Source organism: Myotis nattereri (genome assembly GCF_964212035.1).
Source record: "Myotis nattereri genome assembly, chromosome: 12".
NCBI lineage: Eukaryota > Metazoa > Chordata > Mammalia > Chiroptera > Vespertilionidae > Myotis > Myotis nattereri.
The window spans coordinates 80,544,236-80,570,832 of record NC_138087.1 but is presented as its reverse complement, the minus strand read 5'-3'; the positions used below and the strand labels follow the sequence as shown (position 1 = coordinate 80,570,832).

Here is a 26,597-nt window from a genome sequence, read left to right as displayed (position 1 = left end):
CGGAGGACGGCCGATTAAGTGGACTGTGTCCCTCCCCCAGGTGAGCCTGTGCAATGGCCGGACACCCGCTCTCCAGAGCGCAGTCAGGTCTCGCTTGAAAGGTGAGCCTGTCTCACAGTGACTGTCTACAACGGGATGTCCACAGTGCCCACCGCCCGGGCCAGGTGAGGTCAGGATGGGGGAGCCCTCGGTGCAGGCGGTGCCCCGTCCCAGACCTTCCTGAGGTGGCCATGGCCCTGCGTCTGACCTCTGCCTTCTGCTCCGCTTCAGACTCTAGTGAGCAGCACCCCTGGCCCTGCCGGTGGGCACCCAAGGCCCAGCCCTTGTACTCTCTGCTCTGAGCCCAGGGTACTATCTCTCCTGGGACCCAGCTGGAGGCAATTCCGTTTCTCTCCCAGGCCAGTCCCGTTAAACAGAGCCCGCTCCCCGCACCCTGAAGTCTTGGCCGAGGCTGGGTCAACTGGTCCGGAGGCAACTGCCCACGGAGCCCGGGGCCCCTCTCAGGGCTGACCCTTCTCTGACCCTCTTGTCTCCTCTGAATTGAGGGGGGCACCCCACTTCCTGAGCCAAACACAGGCAGAGACTGTGGGGGAAGCTGAGGTCATGAGGGCAAAGAGGGTTGCCAGAGAGAGAAGCGGCTTTATTCAGGAAGAGCTGGGGAGGGAGGTGGGCTCCCTGGGTCTCACCTGTGGCCTCTGGGGCCAGGACATTAGAAGCCGATGGCTGCGGACATCTGAGCGCCCTCAGAGTCACCAGTGGGGGGCTCAGGGGACGGCCTCAGAGTTGTCCAAGGGGGGCATAGGGACGGTCAAAGAGTCATCTGAGGGGGGCACGCGTGCGGCCCTGTCCCCGGTCACGGTGGGCAGTGCCTGGTAGGTCTGGGTCCAGTACTGCAGGTAGCTGCTCCTCAGGTGCTGCTTCATGGACTGGCCATCCATCTTGTTGTTAATTTCCAGGTAGTTGCCGTTTTCCTGGGTGTAGGGCTCCCATTGGGTGGGCACAGCCATGTGGCCCTGATTGGGGTCCCTGCAGATGAGGAAAAGGCCATGTGGGGTCTGAGGGCTCACAGGAGGCTGGAGACCTCCATGCTGACCCGAACCACCAGGGCACCTCACTGTCTCCTGGGCACAGCCTTGGCATGTATATGATCTGGGCTCAACCAGGAGCTCTATCCTCACACAAGGGGTACTGGGGCTCAGAGAGGTTAAGTGTACATGAGGGGACAGGCATGTGGGCCCAGTGGCAGGAGGCCTGGCCCAGCCTCACCCGCCTTACCCAGTTCTGGCAAAGTTGGTCCAGTAGGCGATCATGGTCCTGGAGACAGTCCTGTCTTGGGCCTGGTAGCCCAGGGGGGTGGCGAAGGGCTTCCCAAACACATACTGAAGGTTATCACCGTGGTTGGCGCACACCCAACTCGGGTACAACGGATTGCGAGCCGGGTGGGAGTACAGGTAGGTGTAGGTCCGGGCACTCCTGAGGAGGGAGGGACACGGCCCAGGTTGGCAGGGAACTCAGCTGGGCTGCCCAGCCCAGAGCTGGGCCCTGGAGTGAGGCCCTGAGGAGAGCGGGGAGGAACCGGGAAATCCCCAGACTCAAGAGGAACCTGGATCCCTGCACCGGGGAAGGGAAGGCCGTGGGGTTTGTGGTTCTGGGATTTCAAGTGTGTCCACACTTCCCTCCCCAAAGCCTATGGAGGCGTCTTCCTTCCTTTTCTCTGCAGATGAGTTTATGTTCTTCGTCGGGCACATACCTGACCCACCCAATGAACAACACAAGTTCATGCAGTTGCTACAAGCTTTCATCCTACACTTCCTAGGCCTCGCTTTCTCTCCCTTCCGTGTCGGCATCCCTAATGTGCTTTTTATTTGCACTGGAGGTTTACCAGGTGGCCGCAGGCCAAAGTTGTTATGAATGTTGGCAAACTCCAAACCCCCAACAGAGACCAGCATCCCGTGTTCTGTCCCCCTCGGCCTGGGGGCTGCGGGGAGGCTGCAGACACTGCAGGGAGGCCTGTGGGCTGAGGGAATGGGGGACTGATAACCTGATAGATAGAGCACCTGAATTAATCTGAACGGTAACCCTATTATTTTCAATCTTACAACACACATACTTATGTGAAGAGGGGGTTAAGGTTTTCTTAAGTTTCCTTTGAAGGCCTGTGCAAAGCAATGAAGGAGGTGACTCAGCTGTGAATCCAGCAAGCAGAACCGATAAGCAGGGACACACTGACCCACCAGGAGTCAAAACATAATCTCATCCCCCTCGTCTCATCCCCATCGTCTCATCCCCATCATCTCATCCCCATCATCTCATCATGTGATGACTACAATAGCTGAGGTCTGGGGACCCCCCAGGCCTGCACATAGCACCCCAGCCCGTCCCCTTTTTAGTCCTGTCCCCTGCACCTGCTGGACGACAGGATTTGAATGCTTGTAAGCACCCCGTCTTCATGGTGGGCTGGCCTTCTCAATAAACGCCTCATATGTTCAACCCGGCCTTTGTGATTGGACACAGGGACAGGCAGCCCCAGGCCACCCGGGGGCTTCCCTGTAACATGAGGAAGGTTTTGTAAAGGCCCCTGAGCTGGGAGGTGAGGAGGGGCCTTCTCAGTCTCGTCAGGCCTGGGCAAGGCAGATGGAGCAGGCACCGCTGGGACCCCATCACGGCTGTCCTGGGCCTCCCTGACTCCCTGAGTCACCCCCCGGGGAGGCCTCGCTGGGTAGGTGTGTGACCCAGATGGGTTCCCCTGCCCGGGCCCTCACTTGGCGTTTGCTCTATGCTGGGCCACGGCCATCTTCGTGGGCATCAGGAAGTAGACATCGGTCTCAAAGTCCACCACCGTCTTCTTCTTGGCCTCCTGGGAGGAGTCCTCGGCCCAGGATGCCGTGTAGAAGTCAAAGGTGGCATTGGCACCTCTGGGCCCCTTCGCGATGGTGACCTGGCTGACCAGCTTGAAGAAGTCCTCCCTGCAGGGACCAAGCCGGTACTGGACCCTTTTCCCCGGCCAGTGGGAGGCAACCCCCCCGTCCCTCTGCCTGGGGCTGCATATGGCCCCCTCCACCTGCTGGCCTCCTCCTTTAGCTGATGCCTCCCAAAAAGGTCCCCAGGCACTGCCCTGGGCTCTGCGTCCTACTTACCCCGTGACAGTCAGCAAGTCCACGTTGATGGCCGGCACATCAACGCTGGCAAACATGTAGCCATCCATGTCGTTGGTGCCAGCGATGTAGTCGATGTCGGCCGCGTTGGCAAAAAGGTTGATGGGGTCGTCGGGGTTGAAGTCTCCATCCACGACAGGCAGGAGGCCCAAATAGTTCTGGAAGGGGTCTGTGTGGAGAGCAGCGGTCCTCACACCTTTCAGAGCCCCCCTGCCAGACCCCAGGCCCAGGGGCAGCCCCTCCCTCCTCTGATCCAGACCAGGGTCCTCAGCCTGTCCCCCTGACATGGGGCCTGGATAATTCTAAGGCCTGGGCTGCCCTGCGGGTGTGGAGCAGCTTCCCTGGCCCCGTCCGCTAGAGGTCAGCACCCCACAGTGTGGCGGCCCAGACTGTGTGCAGATGCCACGGGCTCCCTGGGGCAAAACCTTCCCGCTGACAGCCACTGGGCCTGAGGCCCCTGAAATTGGGTGCAAATGACTGTTTCTGTCCGTTGTTGGGGGAAAAGGTGCACCAGTTTCCCAAGGGGGTCAGGACCCAGGGAGGCTCAGAGGGAGGGATGGTGCCCTTGGCACAGCCATTCGAGGCCACGAGGCAACAAGGACCCCGGCAGCACGGGGCTCCCAGGGACGCCAGTGAGCGGGTGACAGGCCAGGCCGCAGACCCGGAACTTCCTCACATCTTTGGGAGCATGGCCGTCCCCCCATATGGAGTCCCCACTCACACTTCTGGCCCAAAAAGGGCATCTTATAGGCCAGTGTCAGGGCCCGGGGGTCAGTGGCCTTCAGACACTTGGCCATCCTGGCGGTATCGTCCAGGGGGCAGCCCACCTCTTTGGCGATCTGGAGGTTGGGAGGAGACAGGTAGGTGAAGCCAGTGCGGGGGGCCATGGGGATTGGGACAAGGCATGGACAGGAGGTAACACTCCCCGCTCCCCCACCGCAGCTCCCATTTACCCCCTTGGCCCAGGAGAGAGGGTTCTTCTGGATGGCCCAGGGGGCCAGCGCCACGCCGCTCTGGCTGATGGCTCGCCGGATGAGGCCCTTGTTGTAGGGAGAGAGGGTCTGCGACACACAGAGGTCCTGTCACCAAGGCCTCGCCTCTCCTGCCCACCCGGGCGCCACAGGGACAACCTGACTGTCAGCTTCATGCTGTTCCCCACAGCCCCCATCAGCTCCCACAGCCCCCATCAGCTCCCCACGCCCTGTCATCTCCCCCAGTTTCCATCAGCTCCCCGAGGCCCCGTCAACTCCCCCAGCTCCCATAACCTACCCTCCAGGTCCCCCCCACCCCCCGCAACATCCTGGGAGGAGGACCTGCCCTCCCAGGGTCCCCAGACCTGCAGAGAGACGCTGGCACCTCCGGCTGATTCTCCAAAGATGGTGATGTTGTCGGGGTCCCCCCCGAAGGCCGCAATGTTCCTCTTCACCCATGCGATGGCCATGTGCTGGTCCCAAAGGCCGTAGTTACCTGGGGAAGGAGCCCATCAGGGACTGGGGTGGTAGGAGAGTGTCCTCCATGTGGAGGCCCCTGTCAAGCCCCAGGATGGTGCAGGGCAGGTCCCCAGGAACCTGGTTGAATGAGGTGCTGGAGGGGGTGTGGGGCTCAGGTAGGGGACCAGGAGCACGAGGGCCAGGCTGCTCATCGCTCTCCCTGACAACGTCCCTCTTGTCTGTCCCATGGCCCTGTGTCCCCCTAGACACCACCTCAGTGTCTCATCTTCTGTCTCTCACTGGGTCCCTTTTCCCGCACCCTGGTCTCCCTGGGTCCCTGTTCCTGCTCCCTGGTGTCTCTGGGTCCCTGTCCCTGATCCCTGATGTCTCTGGGTCCCTGTTCATGCTCCCTAGTGTCTCTGGGTCCCTGTTCCTCCTCCCTAGTATCTCTGGGTCCCTGTTCCTGCTCCCTGGTCTCCCTGGGTCCCTGTGCCTGCTCCCTGGTCTCCTTGGCTCCCTGTTCCTGCTCCCTAGTGTCTCTGGGTCCCTGTTCCTCCTCCCTAGTGTCTCTGGGTCCCTGTTCCTGCTCCCTAGTGTCTATGGGTCCCTGTCCCTGCTCCCTGGTGTCTCTGGGTCCCTGTTCCTGCTCCCTGGTGTCTCTGGGTCCCTGTTCCTGCTCCCTGGTCTCCCTGAGTCCCTGTTCCTGCTCCCTGGTCTCCTTTGGTCCCTGTGCCTGATCTCTGGTCTCCCTGGGTCCCTGTCCCTGATCCCTGATGTCTCCGGGTCCCTGTGCCTGCTCCCTAGTGTCTCTGGGTCCCTGCCAGGCTGGCTGGCAGCCTCTTCTCTCACTATAGCTGCCGATGGGCTCCTGTGTCTTACTGTCCATCCCCAGCTTCCTGCTCTGCCAGTAGAATTCTGGGTCTCTCTGGGAGTTGTTGGGAGAAAGCAGTGCTGAAGGGACCCCCAACTGCTCCCTCACCCTGGCCAAAGCGCCCAGCACACCTGGCAGGTTGGCGTCCCCAGTGCTGAGGAAGCCCAGCGCCCCGAGGCGGTAGTTGAAGGTGACCACAATGACATTGCCCCGCGTGGCGATTTCCTCCCCGTCGTACTCATAGTTATTGAAGAAGCTTTTTTCTTTGGCTGACCCCATGAGGAAGCCTCCTCCGTAGATCCAGATCATGACAGGCAGGTTCTGGGAAACTGAGACAGGAGAGCAGGCCCCGTGACCCCAGCTGCCCCTCCCTATCCCCTCTGCGTGCTTGTTTCAGGGAATTTCAGCTCTGGAGCCCACACACAGCCAAGGAGCTGGGCAGGGCTTGGCCTCTTTCTGCAGGTTCGGGGACCTGGAGGGCACGGGGTGGGGGGATGCACCTTCCTTCTGGCCCTGGGGGACCCAGATGTTGAGGAAGAGGCAGTCCTCGGAGCCCTTGGTATTTAACTGGGTGAGAGTGATTTGCAGGCATTGCTGCTTGAAGTCCTTGGCCTTCAGGGTCCCTGTGGGAGGGCAGAGGGGCTGACGTGAGGATGGTGGCCCCACCAGCCACCCCAGGCACTGGGCCAGCCCGGCACTCACTCACCGACTCCCACCTTGCCAGCCGGGGTGTGGCTGGGGGTTCTCCAGGGCCTTGGGTGGGGCGGCGAAGGGGATGCCCTTGAAGACGTCCACAGAGGGTCCGCCGATGCCGAAGAGCCCCAGCTTCTTGTTGACGCCCTCCACGAAGCCCCCTTCCGTGTGCACCACGCCCAGCTGGGGAGAGGGCCAGGCTCAGGGGGTGCAGGCTGGGTGGGGTGGCGCCACCCCTGCTGTCTCTAGGAGTCCAGGACCGCTTCCTGGTGGGGCCCTTAGTCTCACCCGCCTGTAGCTGTGGGTTCCTGTGGAAGCCCCGCTCCACACCCCGTAGCAGGGCCCTGAGGAAGGAGACCCTGTAGCTGCCGAGAGACTCCTGAGTGACCCTGGAGGGACCCCGGCCAACGGCAAACTGGTAGGTGTTGCCCTCTTGGGGACTGGGGACCGGTGACCAGGCTGCAGGTTAAATAGATCGAGGTCCAGACTCCTGTTCCGGCGCTGGGGGCTGTGATGGGCAACCTGCTGGCCTGCTCAGGGCCCAGCTCCCTTCTGTGCGGGTCCATGGCCATCCCCGGACAGAGGAACACCCTGAGGGCCCTGGTGGCCAAGGCGGACTCCGCAGATCAGCTCTGAGGATGCCAGTGACCCTGGGGTGTTGTTTGTGTTTGGCATCAGTGCACCCTGTGTGCCCTGGAAAGCGCCTGTACCAGAACGTATTCGTGGTTTCTGACATTGAAGTTCGCGGGCGACCTGTATTTGAGCTGCGTCTGGACCGTCGTGTGAGCACGGATGCAGGAGCAGAGGAAGGGCCAGGAAAGTGCCTGCTGGGTGTGGGCTCTCGGAGACTCTTCCTGCCAGCGCCTCACCTGCCTTCACCCCCACACCTACCCTCCGAGGTGTCTGAACCAGTTCCCAGGCCGGGTTAGGGGAGCAGACAGGGGCCCCTCCTCGCCCGCTGGGCTCTCGCTTACCTTTGCGGCGCTCACTACTGCCAAGCAGCAGGCGAGGCCTAAGACAGGCAACGCAAGGCGCCCCATGGTGCGTGTGCCTGTCTCGGGGGCCCTGCCTGTGTGAGGGGTATTTATGGGGCTGGAGATATCCGGGAGACATCCGGGAGTTGGGGCTGGCAGCTGCCTGTGGATGGTTCCCTTCCCTCCCCTCCCTCTGCACCTCCCTCCAGGCAGGATACCTGGGGCCAGGATAGCTGCATTCCAGCCAGGCTCAGGGCCAAGGTCATGCAGGTGTGGGCACACACACACTCTCAGACACACACACACACACGCATAGCTGCCCTTTCCTGGCAGGTCAGGCAAGGCCAAGGTCACAGAGGTGTGTGCTCGCGCACGCGCACACACACACACACACACACACACACACACGTGTGCACAGGTGCAGGGATGGTCCGAGTTGCCCGTGATCTGCTGTTCCTGGGTGCCTGGTGCCCACAGTGCACCTGGGCTGGTAACTGGAAATACTCAGGTGGCCCAGGCCAGGGGCTGAGGGTTGGGACCTTGGTGGGTACAATTGTGGCTCATTGACAAGGGCCTGGGCCAGCCGTGGGCAAACTACGGCCCGCGTGCCGATCCGGCCCGTTTGAAATGAATAAAACTATTGAAAAAAAACACCGAACCCTTTTATGTAATGATGTTTACTTTGAATTTATATTAGTTCACACAAACACTCCATCCATGATTTTGTTCTGGCCCTCCTGTCCAGTTTAAGAACCCATTGTGGCCCTCGAGTCAAAAAGTTTGCCCACCCCTGGCCTGGGCTCACCCTCAGAGAAGGGGGCCTGCTTCCCTCCAGGCCTGGCCTGGCCCCCTCCTGGAGCTCCGGAGCCCAGCAAAGGGAGTTCACAGGGGACTGGGCATGTTGCCTCCGGACAGAGCGAGCTGTGTGCTCCTGGGCAGCCACGTGGCTGAGCCTGTACCCGAGGGCCCACGGGTGTGCAATCTGAGCTGGGTGTGGGGACCCAGAGCAGCACAGGGCGATCCTGCCCTCAGGGAGGGCACCCCTCACACTCAGTACCAGCAGCCCTGGAGGGAGGATTGGAGGCTCAGGTGGGCACAGGTGTGGAGGAAGGGGGGTCCCGCCCAGCCTGATGGCTTCCCTGAGGAAGAGGAAGGGCCTAGCTTCAGAAATGCACTATGACCTGGTCATCAGAGAGAGATAGAGGGTGGGACAACAGAAGGAGAGACAGAGAGACAGAGGGAGGGAGAGAGAGAGACAGACAGAGATAATGGAGACATGAAGAGACAGGGAAAGAGGTCTGGGCAGAGTGTGTGAGAGCAGAAAGGCAGCGTGTGGCTCGGGGAGGGTGTCTCACTCAGGAACCAGAGGAAGCTCCATGGACAAACCCCGGGCTCCTGTCTTTGTGGAGTTGGCAGCACTGCCTTCTCCAGGGATGGGGGTCGCTCAGGCCCGGGGACAGCAGAGCCCTCCCAGGCCAGCGGCCCCTCGCCTGGGCCCCTCAGCCCTTCGCTACCAGGAGCTGTGCTTGTACACAGGCCACAGCCCAGTTGACGTGCTGTCCCCAGCACCACATGGATTCACAGACACCGGCCACGCTGGCTGCCTGCGGATCCCGAGCTCAGGTCTCCTGCGATGCAGGTGGGGAGGGGGCCCCACAGTGGGAAGCAGGAGTCGGGCAGGCAGGGCCTGTGTGTGAGGACTGGGCAGCAAAGGGTTTGAGGGTGTGTTTGTTAACAGGCCTTTGGCCAGCAAGTCCAATTCTGAGAACCTGTTCTCTAGGAAGTAATTCTGAGTATGTACAGATGGCCGTGGAGGCCACTCGTCACAGAGAGATGCAAATTACAACCACAGTGTTAATCAGCTGACACCGGCCTGGATGGCCACCGTCAGCAAGTCCACAAACGACAAGTGCTGGCTGGTGTGGAGAAGAGGGAACCCTCGTGCGCTGCTGGTGGCATGCCCACTGGTGCGGCCACTGTGGAGAACAGTATGGAGCTGCCTCAGAAAATTAAAAATGGAACTGCCGTTTGACCCAGTGATCCCACTTCTGGGAATATCCTAAGAATCCTGAAGCACCAATCAGAAAGGATGTGTGCACCCCCATGTTCCTAGCAGCGTTATTGTCAATAGCCAAGATCTGGTAACAGCCCAAGTGCCCATCAGTAGATGAGTGGATGAAAAAAGGCTGTGGTACATTCACACCTTGGAATACTAAATAGCAGTGAAAACGAAGGGACTCTTACCCTTGGAGACATCTTGGACGGACCAAGAGAGTACTATGCTGAGCTTAATAAGCCAGTGGGAGAAAGACAAGTATCACATGATCTCACTCATGTGGAATCTAATGAACCAAATAAACTGTGACGAATAAAACAGAACCATCGACATGGAAGCATGGAACAGAAGGACAGATCTCGGAGTGATGGTGGAGGGAGAGCAGCAAGAGATTAATCGAGAACTATTAGGCATATATTCCTAGACAATAGACAGGGGAGAGGCTGGGCTGGGGTGGGAGCTGAGTGGAGAGGGGCCGAGAGGGCAAATGGCAGACATCTGCAATACTCTCAACAACACGATTTCAAATTGCCCGGCCATGTGGTTCAATTGGTTGAGCGCCTTCCCATCTTCCCATGCACCAACAGGTCACCTTTCGCATTGCCAATACTGCACATGCGGGCCTCACTCCCCATTAGGGGGCGTGCAGGAGGCTGCCGATCTGTGTATCTATCAGATCCATGTTATTCTCTCTCCTCCCTGTCTGAAAAGAAAATCAATAATAAAGAAAAATGTTTAGACTAGGCAGTGACCGAGACAAAAAGTTGAATAGCAGCAGCTGGGAGAGGGGAGATACTGATCAGTGGACACACTTTCTGTTTGGAGTGATGCAATGATTTGGAGCTAGATGGTGGTGATGGTTGCACAATAGTGTGACTGCAGTGAATATCACTGAATTGAACTCATAAATCCTTAAACTATAGTATTTTTTGTGATTTATATTTTACCCCGATTTTTAAAGACACTTGCAAGGACCACCTCCTGAGCCAGGATGGGGCTGCCTTCCTTTGGAGGGAGAGGGAGGAGTTTGGCTGGGCCTGTGGTTTCTGGGGCCCACCATGAGCAATTCGTAGGTTTCAAGTTCAGAACAGAACCCACCTGCACTAAGTGGGGGACTGTAGACAGATCACAGCTGCCACTGGGGAGGCGAGGTGGGGAGCACTGGCCAGGGGCCTCTGTTGGGGACTTCGCATTCTGTTCTCCAGGGCCGGGCCTTGCTTTATGGGATTGGAACTGAAGAATTATAACCTCCCTCTGGGCCGCGCGAAATAAATGACTCCTAATTAATTGGCTCATTAATGGGTCCTGTATCTCACTCGCTGATTTATGATACCACATATGGAGGCCCCAGTGAGATAAGAGACAGGTGCCTCCCCTCAGCTGGTCTCGGACGCCTGGCATGGATGGCCTCCCCTGCCTGGCTGCCAGGCCTTGCGGATCTCTAGGGGAGATGCCACCTGAGGAAGTTCCAGGGCCTCAGAGATGCTTCTCTGTGGTCGTGACAGCCAGACCAGGGACACCTGACGTGCCTCTGCATTCTTTTGGAGTCACCAGAAAAAACCTCCGGAGGTAAGGGAATTCAAATTCGATCAAGGAATTTTTGGTTCACCTTGCTTTTTGTTTGCTTGGGACTAGCCACTTTGCTACCGAGAAGGGGGACTGGACGCAGTCTTAATCCCTCCGGTAGGTTCTCACCGAGACGTTGGTCGAGACTTTTGTTCTTGGCGTGGGTGCTGGCAGTGCCCCCACACCCATTTGGGGAGTTGGGCATTGTTTCAGTTATCTTCTCAGCTTCTGTTTGGGCTCGTCTACTGAGAGTGTGAGTACGACGTGTGTCCGTCTTGGCATAATTATCTGTTCATTAACTGGTCTATAAATCTAAGTGTGAGAGCCTGCGTAAAAAACGAAAGCTACTTTGATTTATTCCGCACTTCTATTGATTAGTCTGGCCAAAAACATTTGACTTATTAAAGGCTGAACGCTGTGGTAATCTGCAAAGGTCTCAAGCAGCGCTGCGGAGATCTGTTTTTCTCAGAGACGTTTGCTCTCTATCACCAAGGGAATCAGCCTACTTAGCTAATAAAAATTTCTGTCTATCGTTTGCTCGTCCCTGATTTGTGAGTTTACTGTATTAGGTTTGTGGACGAAAGGGGCCACATGCTGACCTGACAAGCTCCGGGGAGGCCTGCATGGCAGTCTTGCAAACTCGGAGACCTAAAGTCACCACAAAGGATGGTCTGAAATTAAACCTTAACTAAAAGCAGTGATGGGGGGCAGCTACGTCCTGGTCTGGTATCTTCACTGACAAGGGCAACCTTTACCGTAACTGAGCCTGTCTGTCTTTTTGCATCTATGATAACACACCCTTGAAATGTCTGGGTGACTTGTGACTTCCCTTTATCTGGAGCCCCTGGGGCACAACCAAATGTGCTGGGTCCCAGGACAGATACCACAAACTCCTTCATTATCGTGTTCATTGATCCTGCACCCACCTAAGTGTGTGTCCATCATTTTACTTTTTATCCAATCCCAGGGGTTTCCCTCGCTTTGCTTTATCCCTCCTCCTTAATCTGTCACCAAGGAATTTCATGTAACCCACCTATGTTCCTCCTTTGATTGCAAATGTATAAATACAGATGTAACCCCGCCATTCTCCGGAGCACTATCTCAATTCGTTGAGGTTCTGCTTCCCGGCATATGTCGACTGTTTGGCTCAAATAAACTCACAAAAATTCTTTACAGATTTCAATGCTTTTTTTTACATTAACAGGTTGAAATTTTGGAATTCTGGGGTAGATTTAAAGGTATAAATTTGAGAAAGGGTATCGCCCAGAGAAAAGAAAGGCCGGCTAGGTTCCAAGATTGCTTGTAAAAAGGCAAGGGAAAAGTCTTCTCAAGTTAACTATTTGCAACAAAGCAGTAAATTTCAAGGAACAAAAGAACTTGTTATTTACGACTTTTCTACTCTCTTTAGGGCAGGGCTTCCAAGGGCAGGGCTTGCCAAAAACAAACAAACAAAAAAAACACCCCAAAACAATAACTCCCATCCGGTGGAGAGATGTACAGGGGGCCCTGCCCCTGCCTGTGACATCATAGTCCTGTGCAAGCCACCAGAGGCGGAACTAAGACTGAAGTAGGAGGTTTCTGGCTCCGAACCTAGCGAAATAAATTATGGGACATCAAAGAGAAGGGGATCCAGCTAGTGTTATTATAAGCAACTGCCTGTGGACCCTGTTAACCCTGGTTGTGTGTCTTGTGCGGTCTGTTGTCTTCGTGGTTGTGTTTTGTTTGACTTGCTGTTTTCAGTTACTAGGATCCTCCTAGAGGACATAACCTGGTCTCTCCCTTCCTCCCTCACTCCTGATCCTGACAGCATCTGTAACTGGATTAAAGAGCTTTTCTTTCAGGAGGCCCTCCAGGCTTTCAGTCCAGAAGAAATCCCCCTACACACCCTTATCTTCATCCGCTATCTTTCCTCTCCTGACTAAGAGTCATTTTTTTCCACAGGTCATGCCCAGCCTCCAGGGGAGAGGATTGCTACAGCGATGGTCTGTGTTTTCCCTGAAACCCCCACTGTTTCTATTTCTCCCCTCTGTAGGAATTGTCTTTCTCTGACTCACAATAGGAAAGGGAGGCAAGCAACGGCCCCGGGATCTGAAAAAGTAACCGAGGGTAAAGCTGGTAAAGTTTCCCATTTGCAAATGTACTGAAAGGGTTCAGTACCTGTTGCTGCTGGAAGAGGAGGGGCTGATGTCCCCTTCCAGTGCCTTGAACTCTCCCAGAGAAGCTGAAAGATTTAACCCCTTAGACTAAGGGCTGAGCCAAGACACCCGGTTGGGGGGTGGGGCGGCGGGCGGAGCTAGATGCCCTATTCCAGCAAGGGAGCCCTCAGAGAAGGCCGTGGTCTCTGACAAGAAAGAAGACGGGTGGCATAGTAGAGCCTGAAGCTCAAGCCACCACTGCAGGAGCACTTTGCTATGTGCAAACTGTCTCTCCCTGCAGCCCCAGATGTATTTAGCTCGCCACTAGGAGCCAAGCAGTAGTGAGACAGGGATGGCAAGGTCCTGTAACTGATAAACAGGGTTAATAGGAGAGAATAAAGGAAAGGCACTCTCCATGGACCGGAGAGCCTTCAGGACTTTCAAACGCTCCTAGAGAGGAGGAGTCTGACTGAGGGACTAGCCGAGACCCCGTTGGGTTAGGACCATGGTCGGCAAACTGCGGCTCGCGAGCCACATGCGGCTCTTTGGCCCCTGGAGTGTGGTTCTTCCTAAGCCTTAGGACAGTGGTCGGCAAACTCATTAGTCAACAGAGCTAAATATCAACAATACAACGACTGAAATTTCTTTTCAGAGCCAAATTTTTTAAACTTAAACTATATAGGCAGGTACATTGTTATTAACTTAATTAGGGTACTCCTACGGCAGTGGTCGACAGACTGGCTCTCTAGCCACATGCGGCTCTTTGGCCCCTGGAGTGTGGCTCTTTCTAAGCCTTGGGAGTACCCTAATTAAGTTAATAGCAATGTGCCTGCCTATATAGTTTAAGTTTAAAAAATTTGGCTCTCAAAAGAAATTTCAGTTGTTGTACTGTTGATATTTGGCTCTGTTGGCTAATGAGTTTGCCGACCACTGGGTTAGGAGGACCGGAGGCTGCATATTAAACTTATAGACTGCAGTTTGCTGGGCAGAGGTCCAGGCCCAGTTGTATAGGGGGTAAGCTGCCTGTGTACAGCAAAACAACTTTCTCCCGTGCCAGAATGCATTTTAGGGAAATTGGACAGACTGTGTTTGTGGCTAGAAAGAAGAACCGGCCGCCACGCACAGCCCTGACAGTGGCCTGCAGAAAATTGTATAATAGACTTAGATGATGCCTGAGTCTTCATGGACATGACTCCAGAGAGATGAGGACAGTTTTGCTTTGTGTGGGAAGGTCAAGAATAGACTTTAGTCACCTCCCTGAGATGTTTGTATAGCCCTACCATGTGTCATGTTTGGTAGCAGAAGATTTAGCTGCCAGAAGCGGCTGCAGTGCCAAAGATATACTTCATTATGTAAATATATTATATTAACCTTTAATTCTCTTGCAGATTTAAATCAGTTGCCAAAAGGGCAGGTGCCCAAATGGGGGAAAAAAAAAAATACCCATCAGGTTTTGGCCTCTATTGAGAGACAGTTGGCAGCCTGTATGCTGCCTTGCAGGCCTGTGTGACCATGCCCATGTCAGGGGCGGCACAAACCTCAACTTTAGGAAAGTGGGGGAGGCCTGTATAAAGCAGGGAAGTGGTAAGTACCGGCCCTCAGTCACAGGAATTACAGACCCTGTGAGGTCCTGTGACATGTGAGACCCTGCGAAGGGATAACGCTCCTGTGGAGCAGCTACTCCCTTAGTCCGTTCTGAGAGGGCGTGTCACCCCTCCCAGAGACCATATGTAGTTTAAGAACAAGTGAAATAGGGGGAACCCTACTACAGGGACAGCTGTGACTATCTATTTGAGTGTAAACACATTTTAAATTTCTTCTTGCCATTTAAAGACAGTTACTGTTTTCTTATAATACTAAATATTACTCTAGAGAGTCCATAGAAAGGACTGGCAAGGAAAATCAGAAAATCTTAAAGCAGGTCAGTATATTCCTCTGAAATTTGGCAATACGTAATTAATAAATCATGGCAATACATTTCTTTGCATAAATTCAATAAGACTGGTTCCTAATAGTGGTTTTATTAACCGAAAACTTTGACTGGAGTATCATGTTTTGAAGAGCCCTGTCTGGACTCTGAAGACATGAAGCCAATAAGAGTGCCACGGAAAAAGCCTGGTATCCTGCTTGGGAGCCCTGAAGATGGCTGGCGCTGGAGCGTCAGGCCCATGCCCTACCATCGCTGGCGGTTGGTCAGAGTAGAAGGGGAGCAATAAGGGTGCCTCTGCATCCCTGCGGAACCCCCACACACTCCGGGCCGCAAGGAGTAGGAGGGCTACTGAAATGGGCCTTAAAGCCTTTTATGTAATGATGTTTACTTTGAATTTATATTAGTTCACACAAACACTCCATCCATGCTTTTGTTCCGGCCCTCCGGTCCAGTTTAAGAACCCATTGTGGCCCTCGAGTCAAAAAGTTTGCCCACCCCTGGCATAGGCCCAGGTAGAGCCACTGCAGGTGAGGGATTCACCCAACTCAGCAGATACTGCAGGCAGCCTGATGGCAGCTGGATGGCTTGGCTTCCTGGCCCTATGGGGCACATTAAGATTCAATCATGAAATGCCAGCAAAGGTAGTCAGTTACCATTCTTGTTGTGTTTATGCAAACAATCTGGCCAAATTGAATGCAATAGATGAATTGGCCTTAATTTAGCTCTTTTAATAAACATAAGGGTACTTTTTAGGAGAAAAATTCTATTTCAATAGAAGTTATTAGAACTGAAGGGTTTTCTTTCCCTTCCACCAGACCATTGGTTGTAACTCTTGCAGCTCTAATTGCTCAATAATACTAAATTTTATAATACAGTTTGTCTCCGCCAGGTCACAAGCCCACCTCCTTCTGTGCCCAGGCCTCATCGTCCCTCTGACAGACAGGAGGATCTCTTGGCTCTGAAAGAGAACTCTGTCCCCCTTTAGCAGGGAAGTAGTCAGAGGAGCCACACCGACGTCCATTTTCCCTGAAAGAATTCAGAGCCAGGATCTTTGAGGTAACAATATTAGACAGTATCATGAGCAGAGCAAGGACGATGGGCCAACTAGCGCTACCAAATGTAATTAAGTCTTTCCACCTCTACGTATGGGAGACAAGGGGACTCCCCAGAAGCAAAAGGAAACTATGCTGCAGATAAAGCAGCCCAGGAGGCTGCCCTAAAACCAGTGGGGCCTCTACAGATTCTAGTGCAGCCGTGGGCAAACTACGGCCCGCGGGCCGGATTCGGCCCATTTGAAATGAATAAAACTAAAAAAAAAAAAAAAAAGACCGTACCCTTTTATGTAATGATGTTTACTTTGAATTTATATTAGTTCACACAAACACTCCATCCATGCTTTTGTTCCGGCCCTCCGGTCCAGTTTAAGAACCCATTGTGGCCCTCGAGTCAAAAAGTTTGCCCACCCCTGCTCTAGTGACTCCTCCAGACCCTGACCTACCCACCTCACCAGCTTACCCGGAAACCCAACCTAGAAAAGCTGAAATCCATAACCAATCTTTACTCAAGTTCTTACGGGCTTTCCAGTCCACCCAGGGAGCAATCCAGAAGCACGTCTGTGACGCTCTGCCTGTACCAACATCTGATCTGGTTCATCCCTTTGGTCCTGGTGACTCTGTTTGGGTAAAGACATTTACCACCCAAGGACTGACTGCTACCACCCCCATGGCCGTCAAGGTTGATGGGATCCCAACGTGGCTTAAGACAGCACAGGCAGAGGATTCTCTAAAGATAAAACTTTAACATGCCCCGTATTATTAATTCTCTTTATAGGACTTAGTAAAGTAAACCTCAAAGCTGAGTAGATTAACAATGTTAACAACCCCCAATGATTTGACTCATTTACATAAAACCAATGGGGAATGAAGCACAGTAACCTCCATGTTGTATAACAAAACTGCTGTTTGAAGCTCTCTGCTATTGTTAGATAGTCCCTAGTCCTGTAAACTCCGTCATTGTAAATTCTGTCACTTTAAGACCGTCTCTTATTACTTTGTTTTTAGTTCAAATAATAGAAAAAGAGAAATGTAACTGTCTGACCTTGCAAGCTAGCCATCCCATGTAATAGACTAATACAGACTAATACTGATAATAATTCCCCTATTCGCATGCCAAGTGCTAACTCATTCTGTATTCAAGGTTACAAGTGTCTCCAACAGTAACTCACACAGAGTTCTTCGTAATATCTGCAAACAAAGAGACTCGAAAAGTACACATACGGGAAAACTTCTGTTATGGGTTAGCTCAGTGAGATAGACCACCGACTCAGAATTTAAATTTTAAGAGCCTTTATTAAGCTGGCCAGCTGACTGCTAGCCGTGTCCTTCCCATAAGAGCCCACAGCTTGCAGTGCAGACCAAGAGTACAGCAAGACCTTTTATCTGCAACACTACAAAGTATTTTTTTTAAAAAAAGAAAAAAACTGCAAAGCGGTTCCTTAGCGGTTCCTGGTACGGGCAGGGTAAAAAGTTTACATAAAATTTACGAGCAGGGTCACACCTGGCTGGGTTCAATCATAACACATTGCTTTTCTAGAGAGATAATTAGCAATTTTTCTCTCCCATGGTCCCTGCCCCTCAGCCTATTTAGTAATTCTTTTTTGTCGGGCCGCTGCCCCTAGCACACTTCCTGAAAGTGTGGCTCAGAGATTTGGAAGAGACACCTCCCTCTGGGCCGAGCGCAATAAATGACTCCTAATTAATTGGCTCATTAAAGGGTCCTGTATCTCACTCGCTGATTTATGATACAACAGAACCCTCCGGGAACCCGTCCTGGGAAGGCCTCTCTGGCAGCGCTGTGTCCCAGGAAGGATTTGTGATGCAGCTCATTTAAGGCGAAAGCTGGGCCCCGGGAACCAGGAGCTGCCGCTCTTCACAGGCTTCATTTCACCCAGGACCAGGCGCCGGGCCACCCCCCTCGCCTGCCCGCACGTGCTCTGAGGAGTCCCAGGTGAGTGCGGGTTTGCAGGATAGACGTGCTGATTCCTGCCCCCTCCCCGCTGGCCCAGAGGAACCCAGGGCTGTGAGGTCTGAGGCCCTCGTCTCCGGCTGTGACCAGTTTAGACTCCCTGGTCCTGAAGGGTAGACGGGCTGGAGCCCTGAGAGCCCGCAGCCCCTGGCTGGCGGCCCTCGCTGACCAGGGCTGTGCTGTGGTTCTGCCATGGGGAGGTGGGCGCTTGGATCCTCTCGTGGGGGAGGTGGAAGGACGGGACAGGGCAGGCAGGGGGAACACCACCCACACTGCCCGCTGTTCCCACCGCCTGGCCAGGGAAACACTGGACCATGTGCATCAGGGTGGCCGGCTGGTGCCCTGAGCTGCCCCTGCCATGCACACCCCCCAGCAGGAACCTTCTCTTCCTGAGCCCTCACGCCTGCTCTGAGCTGACCTGGTGAGCTTTGGCGTCTCAGACCTGGGCCTGAGTCCTCACTGTGAGGGCCTGGGGCACATGAGCCCTCTTGGAGCCCTGGCGCTGTAGGACATGGGCCAGCATGGCCAGCTTCTGATGGAAGCGGTGCCTGAACCTCCCCAGGCACAGAGAAGGGAGGGGGAGGGACGAGGATGGGAGACCAAGGCCCTGTGGGCGTGGGCCGGCATCATGGTGGAGACCCTAGAGCAGTGGTTCTCAACCTTCTGGCCCTTTAAATACAGTTCCTCATGTTGTGACCCAACATAAAATTATTTTCGTGGCTACTTCATAACTGTCATGTTGCTACTGTTATGAATCGTCATGTAAATATCTGATATGCAGGATGGTCTTCGGCGACCCCTGTGAAAGGGTCGTTCGACTGCCAAAGGGGTCGCGACCCACAGGTTGAGAACTGCTGCCCAAGAGGCACCGGCCTCAGCTAGACAGGGGGAGGGAGAGGCAACTAGAAAAGGCCTCAGCCCAATTTTATTAAATGGCCCAATGGCAGAACTAGTGGACGTGTCAGGAAACAGCTGAGCCCATAGCACGCAGCCAATGAAGAACCAGAGTGAAGCATAGGCACTCCATCTCGTCCCCTTAACCTCTATGTTGTAAAAACTGCTGTTTGAAATTTTCCACTAAACATAGATGGTCCTTTGTTCTGTGAATTAACTCTGCGATTCTTGACTTCTGTAAACACGCTCGAATAATAGGGAAAATAAGCTCAATTCTCTAGCCTTGCAAGCCGCTCTGCTGACATAAGGGTCTGGTCCATCCCTGGTTACTCCCATGCCAGGTGTCTTTTAGTTAACTGAATTGTGCTGTGCTCAAGACTACAAGCTTCCTGCAAAGTACCTCCCAGTGCGTAGGGCTCTTTATAAAGCCTGCAAAAGGTCCGGAAACCCCATATTTAGGAGACAAAGAAACCGGGAGGGTATAAAGGAAAAGCTTCCTCCATATTGCTTTGCTCAGACTCTGGAGGCTACTCCTCTGAGACTGCTGGTGTAATAAGGACTCCACATTTGGCTTACTAAGGCATCTTCAGTTCAGCTCGCTGATTTCCTATATTACAGGAGGAGGGGCCAAATTAATGGGCTGTGTTCCAACTCCAGGTGTAACTGTGCAACCGGGCAGAAACCCGCTCTCAAGAGCGAATTCAAGGTCTCGCTTTCATGGCATTTCCGTCTCCGAGTCCCTATTTGAGTGCGGACAGGTGAGCATGTCTCACAGTAACTGTCTACAAAGGGGGTGTCCACATGCCCACCGCCCAGGCCATGTGAGGTCAGGATAGGGGAGCCCTCGGTGAAGGCGGTACCCCGTCCCAGACCTTGCTGAGGTGGCCATGGCCCTGCATCTCACCTCTGCCTGCCGCTCCCCTCCGGACTCTGCCAGAGCCAGTGGGCAGCAGCCCTGCTGCCTGCCAGTGGGCATCCAGGTTCCAGCCCTGTACTCTCTGCTCTGAGCCCAGGGGGGTGCATTACTGTCTCTGCATGGGATCCAGCTCCAGGCGACGCCGTTTCTCTCCCAGGCCATTCCTGTTAAACAGAGCCTACTCCCCGCACCCTGAGGGTGTGGCCGAGGCTGGGCCCACTGGTCCAGAGGCAACTGCTCACATGTCCCACCCACTCCCCCATCAGGGCCTGCAGGCTGAGCTCAGCCCTGGAGCTGACACTTCTCTGACCCTTTTTTCTCCTCTGAAATGAGGGGAACATTCCAATTCCTGAGCTGGCCACAGGCAGAACCTGGGCAGGCAGCTGAGGTCATGAGGGCAAAGACGGTTGCCAGATAGAGAAGCGGCTTTATTCAGGAAGAGCTGGGGAGGGAGGTGGGCCCCCTGGGTCCCACCTGTGGCCTGTGGGGCAGGGACATTAGAGCCAATGGCTGTGGGCATCTGAGCCCCCTCAGAGTCACCAGTGGGGGGCTCAGGGGGAGCCCTCAGATTCGTCCGAGGAGGGCACAAGGGTGATCCCATCTCCATTCACAGTGGGCAGTGCCTGGTAGGTCTGGGTCCAGTACTGCAGGTAGCTGCTCCTCAGGTGCTGCTTCATGGACTGGCCATCCATCTTCTTGTTAATCTCCAGGTAGTTGTCGTTTTCCTGGGTGTAGGGCTCCCATTGGGTGGGCACAGCCATGTGGCCCTGGTTGGGGTCCCTGCAGATGAGGAAAAGGCCGTGTGGGGTCTGAGGGCTCACAGGAGGCTGGAGACCTCCATGCTGACCCGAACCACCAGGGCCTCACTGTCTCCTGGGCACGGTCTGGCATGTATATGATCTGGGCTCAACCAGGAGCTCTATCCTCACACACGGGAGGTACTGAGGCTCAGTGAGGTTAAGTGTACGTGAGGGGACAGGCATGTGGGCCCAGGTGGCAGGAGGCCTGGCCCCGCCTCACCCGCCTTACCCAGTTCTGGCAAAGTTGGTCCAGTAGGCGATCATGGTCCGGGAGACAGTCCTGTCTTGGGCCCAGTAGATCAGGGGGTTGTCGAAGGGCTTCCCAAACACGTACGGGAGTTCAGTGATGTGGTCGGCGCCCACCCAGCTGGGGTACAACGGAATGCGAGTGGGGTGGGAGAACAGGTAGGTGTAGGTCCGGGCACTCCTGAGGAGGGAGGGACACGGCCCAAGTTGCCAGGGAGCTCACCTGGGCCCTCCAGCCAAGAGCTGGGCCCTGGAGGGAGGCCCTGGGGAGAGCAGGGAGGAACCGGGAAATCCCCAGACTCAGGAGGGACCTGGGTCCCTGCACCGGGGAAGGGAAGGCCGTGGGGTTTGTGGTTCTGGGATGTCAAGTGTATCCACACTTCCCTCCACAAAGCCTATGGAGGCGTCTTCCTTGCTTTTCTCTGCTGATGAGTTTGTGTTCTTCGTCGGGTACATACCTGACCCACCCAATGAACAACACAAGTTCATGTAGTTGCTACAAGCTTTCATCCTACACTTCCTAGGGATTTACTCTCCCTTCCGTGTCGGCATCCCTAATGTGCTTTTTATTTGCACTGGAGGTTTACCAGGTGGCCGCAGGCCAAAGTTGTTATGAATGTTGGCAAACTCCAAACCCCCAACAGAGACCGTCATCCCGTGTTCTTTCCCCGTTGGCCTGGGGGCTGCGGGGAGGCTGCAGACACTGCAGGGAGGCCTGTGGCCTGAGGGAATGGGGGGCTGATAACCTGATAGATAGAGCACCTGAATTAATCTGAACGGTAAGCCTATTATATTCAGTCTTAGAACACATATACTTATGTGAATAGGGGGTTAAGGTTTTCTTAAGTTTCCTTTGAAGGCCTGTGCAAAGCAATGAAGGATGTGACTCAGCTGTAAATTCAGCAAGCAGAACCGATATGCATGATCAGACAGACCCACCAGAATCCGAAACATCATCTCATCCCCATCATCTCATCCCCATCATCTCATCCCCATCATCTCATCCCCATCATCTCATCCCCATCATCTCATCCCCATCATCTCATCCCCATCATCTCATCCCCATCATCTCATCCCCATCATCTCATCCCCATCATCTCATGGTTCAGTGACTACAATAGCTGATGTGTGCGGACACCCAGGGCTGTCTGTACGAAGCACCCCAGCCCCTTCGCCTTTATAGTCCTGTCCCCTACACCTGCTGGAAAACAGGATTTGATTGGTTGTAAGCACGCTGCCTTCTTGGTGGGCTGGCCTTCTCAATAAACACCTCATATGGTTCAACCCGGCCTTCGTTATTGGACACAGGGACAGGCAACCCCAGCCCACCCGGGGGTTTCCCAGTAACATGAGGAGGGTTTTGTAAAGGCCCCTGAACTGGGAGGTGAGGAGAGGACTTCTCAAGTCTCGTGAGGCCTGGGCAAGGCAGATGGTGCAGGCACCGCTGGGACCCCATCACAGCTTTCCCGGGCCTCCTGACCACCTTAGCCACCCACTTGGAGGCCTTGCTGGGCAGGTGCATGACCCAGGCCTCTACTGTCAGGGCCCTCACTTGGCATTGGCTCTGTGCTGGGCCACGGCCATCTTCGTGGGCATCAGGAAGCCGACGTCGGTCTCAAAGTCCACCACCGTCTTCTTCTTGGCCTCCTGGGAGGAGTCCTCGGCCCAGGACGCCGTGTAGAAGTCAAAGGTGGCATTGGCACCTCTGGGCCCCTTGGCAATGGTGGCCCAGCTGACCAGATTGAAGAAGTCCTCCCTGCAGGGACAAGCCAACACTGGATCCTGGACCTGGGCCAGCGTAGCATCCCCCCCAAACCACCGCAAGGGGCCTGCGGATGGCCCGCTACACCAGCCAACTTCCTTCTCCAGCTGAGGCCTCCCCAAGAGGCCCCCAGCACTGCCCTAGCCCTGCACGCTACTCACCTTGTGACGGTCAGCAAGGCCACATTGATAGCCGGCATGTCAACGCTGGCAAACAGGTGGCCGTCCATGTTGTTGGTGCCAGCGATGTAGTCGATGTCGGCCGCGTTGGCAAAAAGGTTGATGGGGTCGTCGGGGATGAAGTCTCCATCCACGACAGGCAGGATGCCCAAAGAGTACAGGATGGGGTCTGCTTGGAGAGCAGGGGTCCTCACAGCTTTCAGAGCCCCACTGCCAGACCCCAGGCCCAGAGGCAGCCCCTGCCTCCTCTGATCCAGACCAGGGTCCTCAGCCTGTCCCCTGACATGGGGCCGGATAATTCTAAGGCCTGGGCTGCCCTCGTGTGTGGAGCAGCTTCCCTGGCCCCGTCCGCTAGAGGTCAGCACCCCCCAGTGTGGCGGCCCAGACTGTGTGCAGACTGCCACAGGCTCCCTGGGGCCAAACCATCCTGCTGACAGCCACTGGGTCTGAGGCCCCTGAAATTGGGTGCAAATGACTGTTTCTGTCCGTTGTTGGGGGAAAAGGTGCACCAATTTCCCAAGGGGGTCAGGACCCAGGGAGGCTCAGAGGGGAGGATGGCGCCCTCAGCACAGCCAGTCGAGGCCACGGAGGCAACAAGGTCCCCAGTGGCACCGGGCTCCCAGGGACGCCAGTGAGCGGGTGACAGGCCAGACAGCAGCCCTTCAATCCTCACATCTTGGGGAGCATGGCCGTCCCCCCATGTGAAGCCCCCACTCACACTTCCGTCCCAAAAGGGGTATCTTATAGGCCAGCGTCAGGGCCCGGGGGTCGGTGGCCTTCAGACACTTGGCCATCCTCGCGGTATCGTCCAGGGGGCAGCCCACCTTCTTGGCGATCTGGGAGGTCGGGGGAGACAAGTAGGTGAGGCCAGTGCGGTCAGAGGGCAATGGGGACTGGGACAGGGCATGGACAGGAGGTAACCCTCCCCCTGCCCACCGCAGCTCCCATTTACCCTCTTGGCCCAGGAGAGAGGGTTCTTCTGGATGGCCCAGGGGGTCAGCCCCACACCGCTCTGGCTGATGGCTCGCCGGATGAGGCCCTTGTTGTAGGGAGAGAGGGTCTGCGACACAGAGAGGTCCTGTCACCATGGCCTCGCCTCTCCTGCCCACCCGGGCACCACCAGAGACAGCCAGACTGTCAGCTTCATGCTGTTCCCCACAGCCGCCATTAGCTCCCCCAGTTCCCATCAGCTCACCCAGCTCTCATCTGCTCCCCAACCCCCATTAGCTCCCCCAGTTCCCATCCACTCCTCCAGTTCCCATCAGCTCTCCCAGCCCCCTTTAGCTCCCCCACTTCCCATTAGCTCCCCCAGCTCCCATCTGCTCCCCCAACCCCCATCAGCTCCCCCAGTTCCAATCAGCTCACCCAGCCCCATCAGCTCCCCCTGAGCTCCCCACTAACACCCTGGGAGGAAGGCCCGCCCTCCCACGGTCCTTTAGACCTGCAGAGAGACGCTGGCACCTCCGGCTGATTGCCCAAAGATGGTGATGTTGTCGGGATCCCCCCCGAAGGCTGCAATGTTCCTCTTCACCCACGCGATGGCCATGTGCTGGTCCCGAAGGCCATAGTTACCTGGGGCGGATGGGGGAGCCCATCAGGACTGGGGTGGGGGGAGAGTGTCCTCCATGTGGAGGCCCCTGTCAAGCCCCAGGATGGTGCAGGGCGAGTCCCAAGAACCTGGTTGAATGAGATGCTGGAGGGGGTGTGTGGCTCAGGTAGGGGACCAAGAGCAGGAGGGCCAGGTTGCTCATCTCTCTCCCTGACACAGTCCCTCTTGTCTGTCTGTCCTATGATTCTGTGTCGGCTGAGTCACCACTTTAGTGTCTCATCTTCTGATTCTCCCGGCTCCCTGGTCTCCCTGGATCCCTGTCCCTGGTCTCTGGTCTCCCTGGCACCCTGTCCCAGCTCCCTGGTCTTCCTGGATCCCTGCGGACTGGCTGGCAGCCTCTTCTCTAGCTACAGCTGCCGATGGGCTCCTGTGTCTCACTGTCCATCCCCAGATTCCTGCTCTGCCAGTAGAATTCTGGGGCTTTCTGGGAGTTGTTGGGAGAAAGCAGTGCTGAAGGGCCCCCCACCTGCTCCCTCACCCCGGCCCAAGGCGCCCAGCACACCTGGCAGGTTGGCGTCCCCAGTGCTGAGGAAGCCCAGCAGCCCAATGCGGTAGTTGAAGGTGACCACGATGACATTGCCCCGCGTGGCGATCTCCTCCCCTTCGTAAAGATAGTCACTGAAGAAGTTGAACCCTTGGCCAGACCCAAAGACGAAGGCTCCTCCAAAAATCCAGATCATGACAGGCAGGTTCTGGGAAACTGAGGGAGGAGAGCAGGCCCGGTGATCCCAGCTATCCCTTCCCATCCCCTCTGGGTGCTTGTTTCAGGGAATTTCAGCTCTGGAGCCCCCACAAGCAAAGGAGCTGGGCAGGGCTGGGCAGGGCTGGGCAGGACTGGGCCTCTGGCTGCCTGGGCTCTTTCTGCAGGTTCAGGAACCTGGAGGATACAGGGGGGCACACCTTCCTTCTGGCCCTGGGGGACCCAGATGTTGAGGTAGAGGCAGTCCTCAGAGCCCCTCGTGTTCTCCTGGGTAACAGTGACTTGCAGGCATCGCTGCTTGAAGTCCTTGGCCTTCAGGGTCCCTGTGGGTGACCAGAGGGGCTGGTGTAAGGAAGGTGGCTCCACCTGCCACCCCAGGAACAGAGCCAGCCCAGTACCCACCCACCCACTCCCACCTTGCCAGCCGGGGTGCGGCTGGGGGTTCTCCAGGGCCTTGGGCGGGGCGGCAAAGGGGATACCCTTGAAGATGTCCACAGAGCGGCCGCCGATGCCCAAGCGGCCGAGCTTCTTGTTGACGCCCTCCACAAAGCCCCCTTCCGTGTGCACCACACCCAGCTGGGGAGAGAGCCAGGCTCAGGGGGCACTGGCTGTGCGGGCCAGTGGGGTGCGGCCACCCCAGCAGGGGCTAGAGTTCCAGAACAGCTTCCAGGTGGGGCCCCTAGTCACACCCGCCTGTAGCTGTGGGTTCCTGTGGAAGCCCACCTCCTCGCCCCGTAGCAGGGCCGTGAGGAAGGAGACCCTGTAGCTGCCCCAAGGCTCTTAGGTCACCTTGGAGGGACTCCAGCCACTGGCAAGCAGGTGGGTGTCGCCCTCAGGGGGCCGGGGGCCGGGCTCCGGGTTGAACTAGACCGAGGTCCAGACTCCTGTCCCGGCGCTGGGGGCTGTGATGGGCAACCTGCTGGCCTGCTCAGGGCCCAGCTCCCTTCTGTGCGGGGCCATGGCCATCCCCGGACAGAGGAACACCCTGAGGGCCCTGGTGGCCAAGGCGGACTCCGCAAATCAGCTCTGAGGACGCCATGACCCTGGGGTGTTGTTTGTGTTTGGCATCAGTGCACCCTGTGTGCCCTGGAGAGCGCCTGTACCAGAACGTATTCGTGGTTCTGACGTTCAAGTTCGTGGGCGTCCTGTATTTGAGCTGCGCCTGGACCATCCTGTGAGTGCGGATGCAGGAGCAGAGGAAGGGCCAGGAAAGTGCCTGCTGGTGTGGGCTCTCGGGGGCTCTTCCTGCCAGCGCCTCACCTGCCTGCCCCCCTTCACCCTCTACCCTCCCTCCCTCCCATCCGAGGTGCCCGACCCAGTTCCCAGCCCGGGTTAGGGGAGCAGACAGGGGCTCCTCCTCGCCCGCTGGGCTCTCACTTACCGTTGCTGCGCTCACTACTGCCAAGCAGCAGGCGAGGCCTAAGACAGCCAGCTCCAGGCGCCCCATGGTGCGTGTGCCTGCCTCAGGGGCCCTGCCTCTGAGAAGGGGTATTTATGGGGAGAGACATCCGGGAGACATCCGGGAGCCGCCGGGGCTGGCAGCTGCCTGTGGATGGTTCCCTTCCCTTCCTTCTCCCTGCATCCCTTCCTCCAGGCAGGGTAGCTGCCATTTCAGCCAGGCTCAGGGCCAAGGTCATTCAGGTATGGACACACACAC

The 26,597-nt window shown here is 56.1% G+C and overlaps 2 protein-coding genes across 2 annotated transcripts; both read right to left on the bottom strand.

Moving 5' to 3' along the window:
* Positions 1-709: 709 nt before the first annotated feature.
* On the bottom strand, positions 710-7,189 carry LOC308527787 (bile salt-activated lipase-like; the record flags this gene model as incomplete). Its single annotated transcript, XM_081103182.1, is given in 12 exon segments — positions 710-772; positions 774-1,026; positions 1,276-1,473; positions 2,763-2,966; positions 3,138-3,324; positions 3,877-3,994; positions 4,109-4,216; positions 4,492-4,622; positions 5,588-5,785; positions 5,957-6,079; positions 6,173-6,332; positions 7,124-7,189. Coding segments are annotated over 12 exon segments (1,809 nt in total).
* An 11,081-nt stretch (positions 7,190-18,270) lies between these two features.
* On the bottom strand, positions 18,271-26,387 carry LOC308527786 (bile salt-activated lipase-like; the record flags this gene model as incomplete). The annotated part of the gene is given in 15 exon segments (XM_081103181.1): positions 18,271-18,382; positions 19,955-20,015; positions 20,119-20,206; positions 20,208-20,424; positions 20,674-20,871; positions 22,243-22,446; positions 22,614-22,800; positions 23,350-23,467; positions 23,584-23,691; positions 24,073-24,203; positions 24,743-24,940; positions 25,141-25,263; positions 25,357-25,516; positions 26,044-26,112; positions 26,322-26,387. Coding segments are annotated over 15 exon segments (2,040 nt in total).
* Positions 26,388-26,597: the final 210 nt, after the last annotated feature.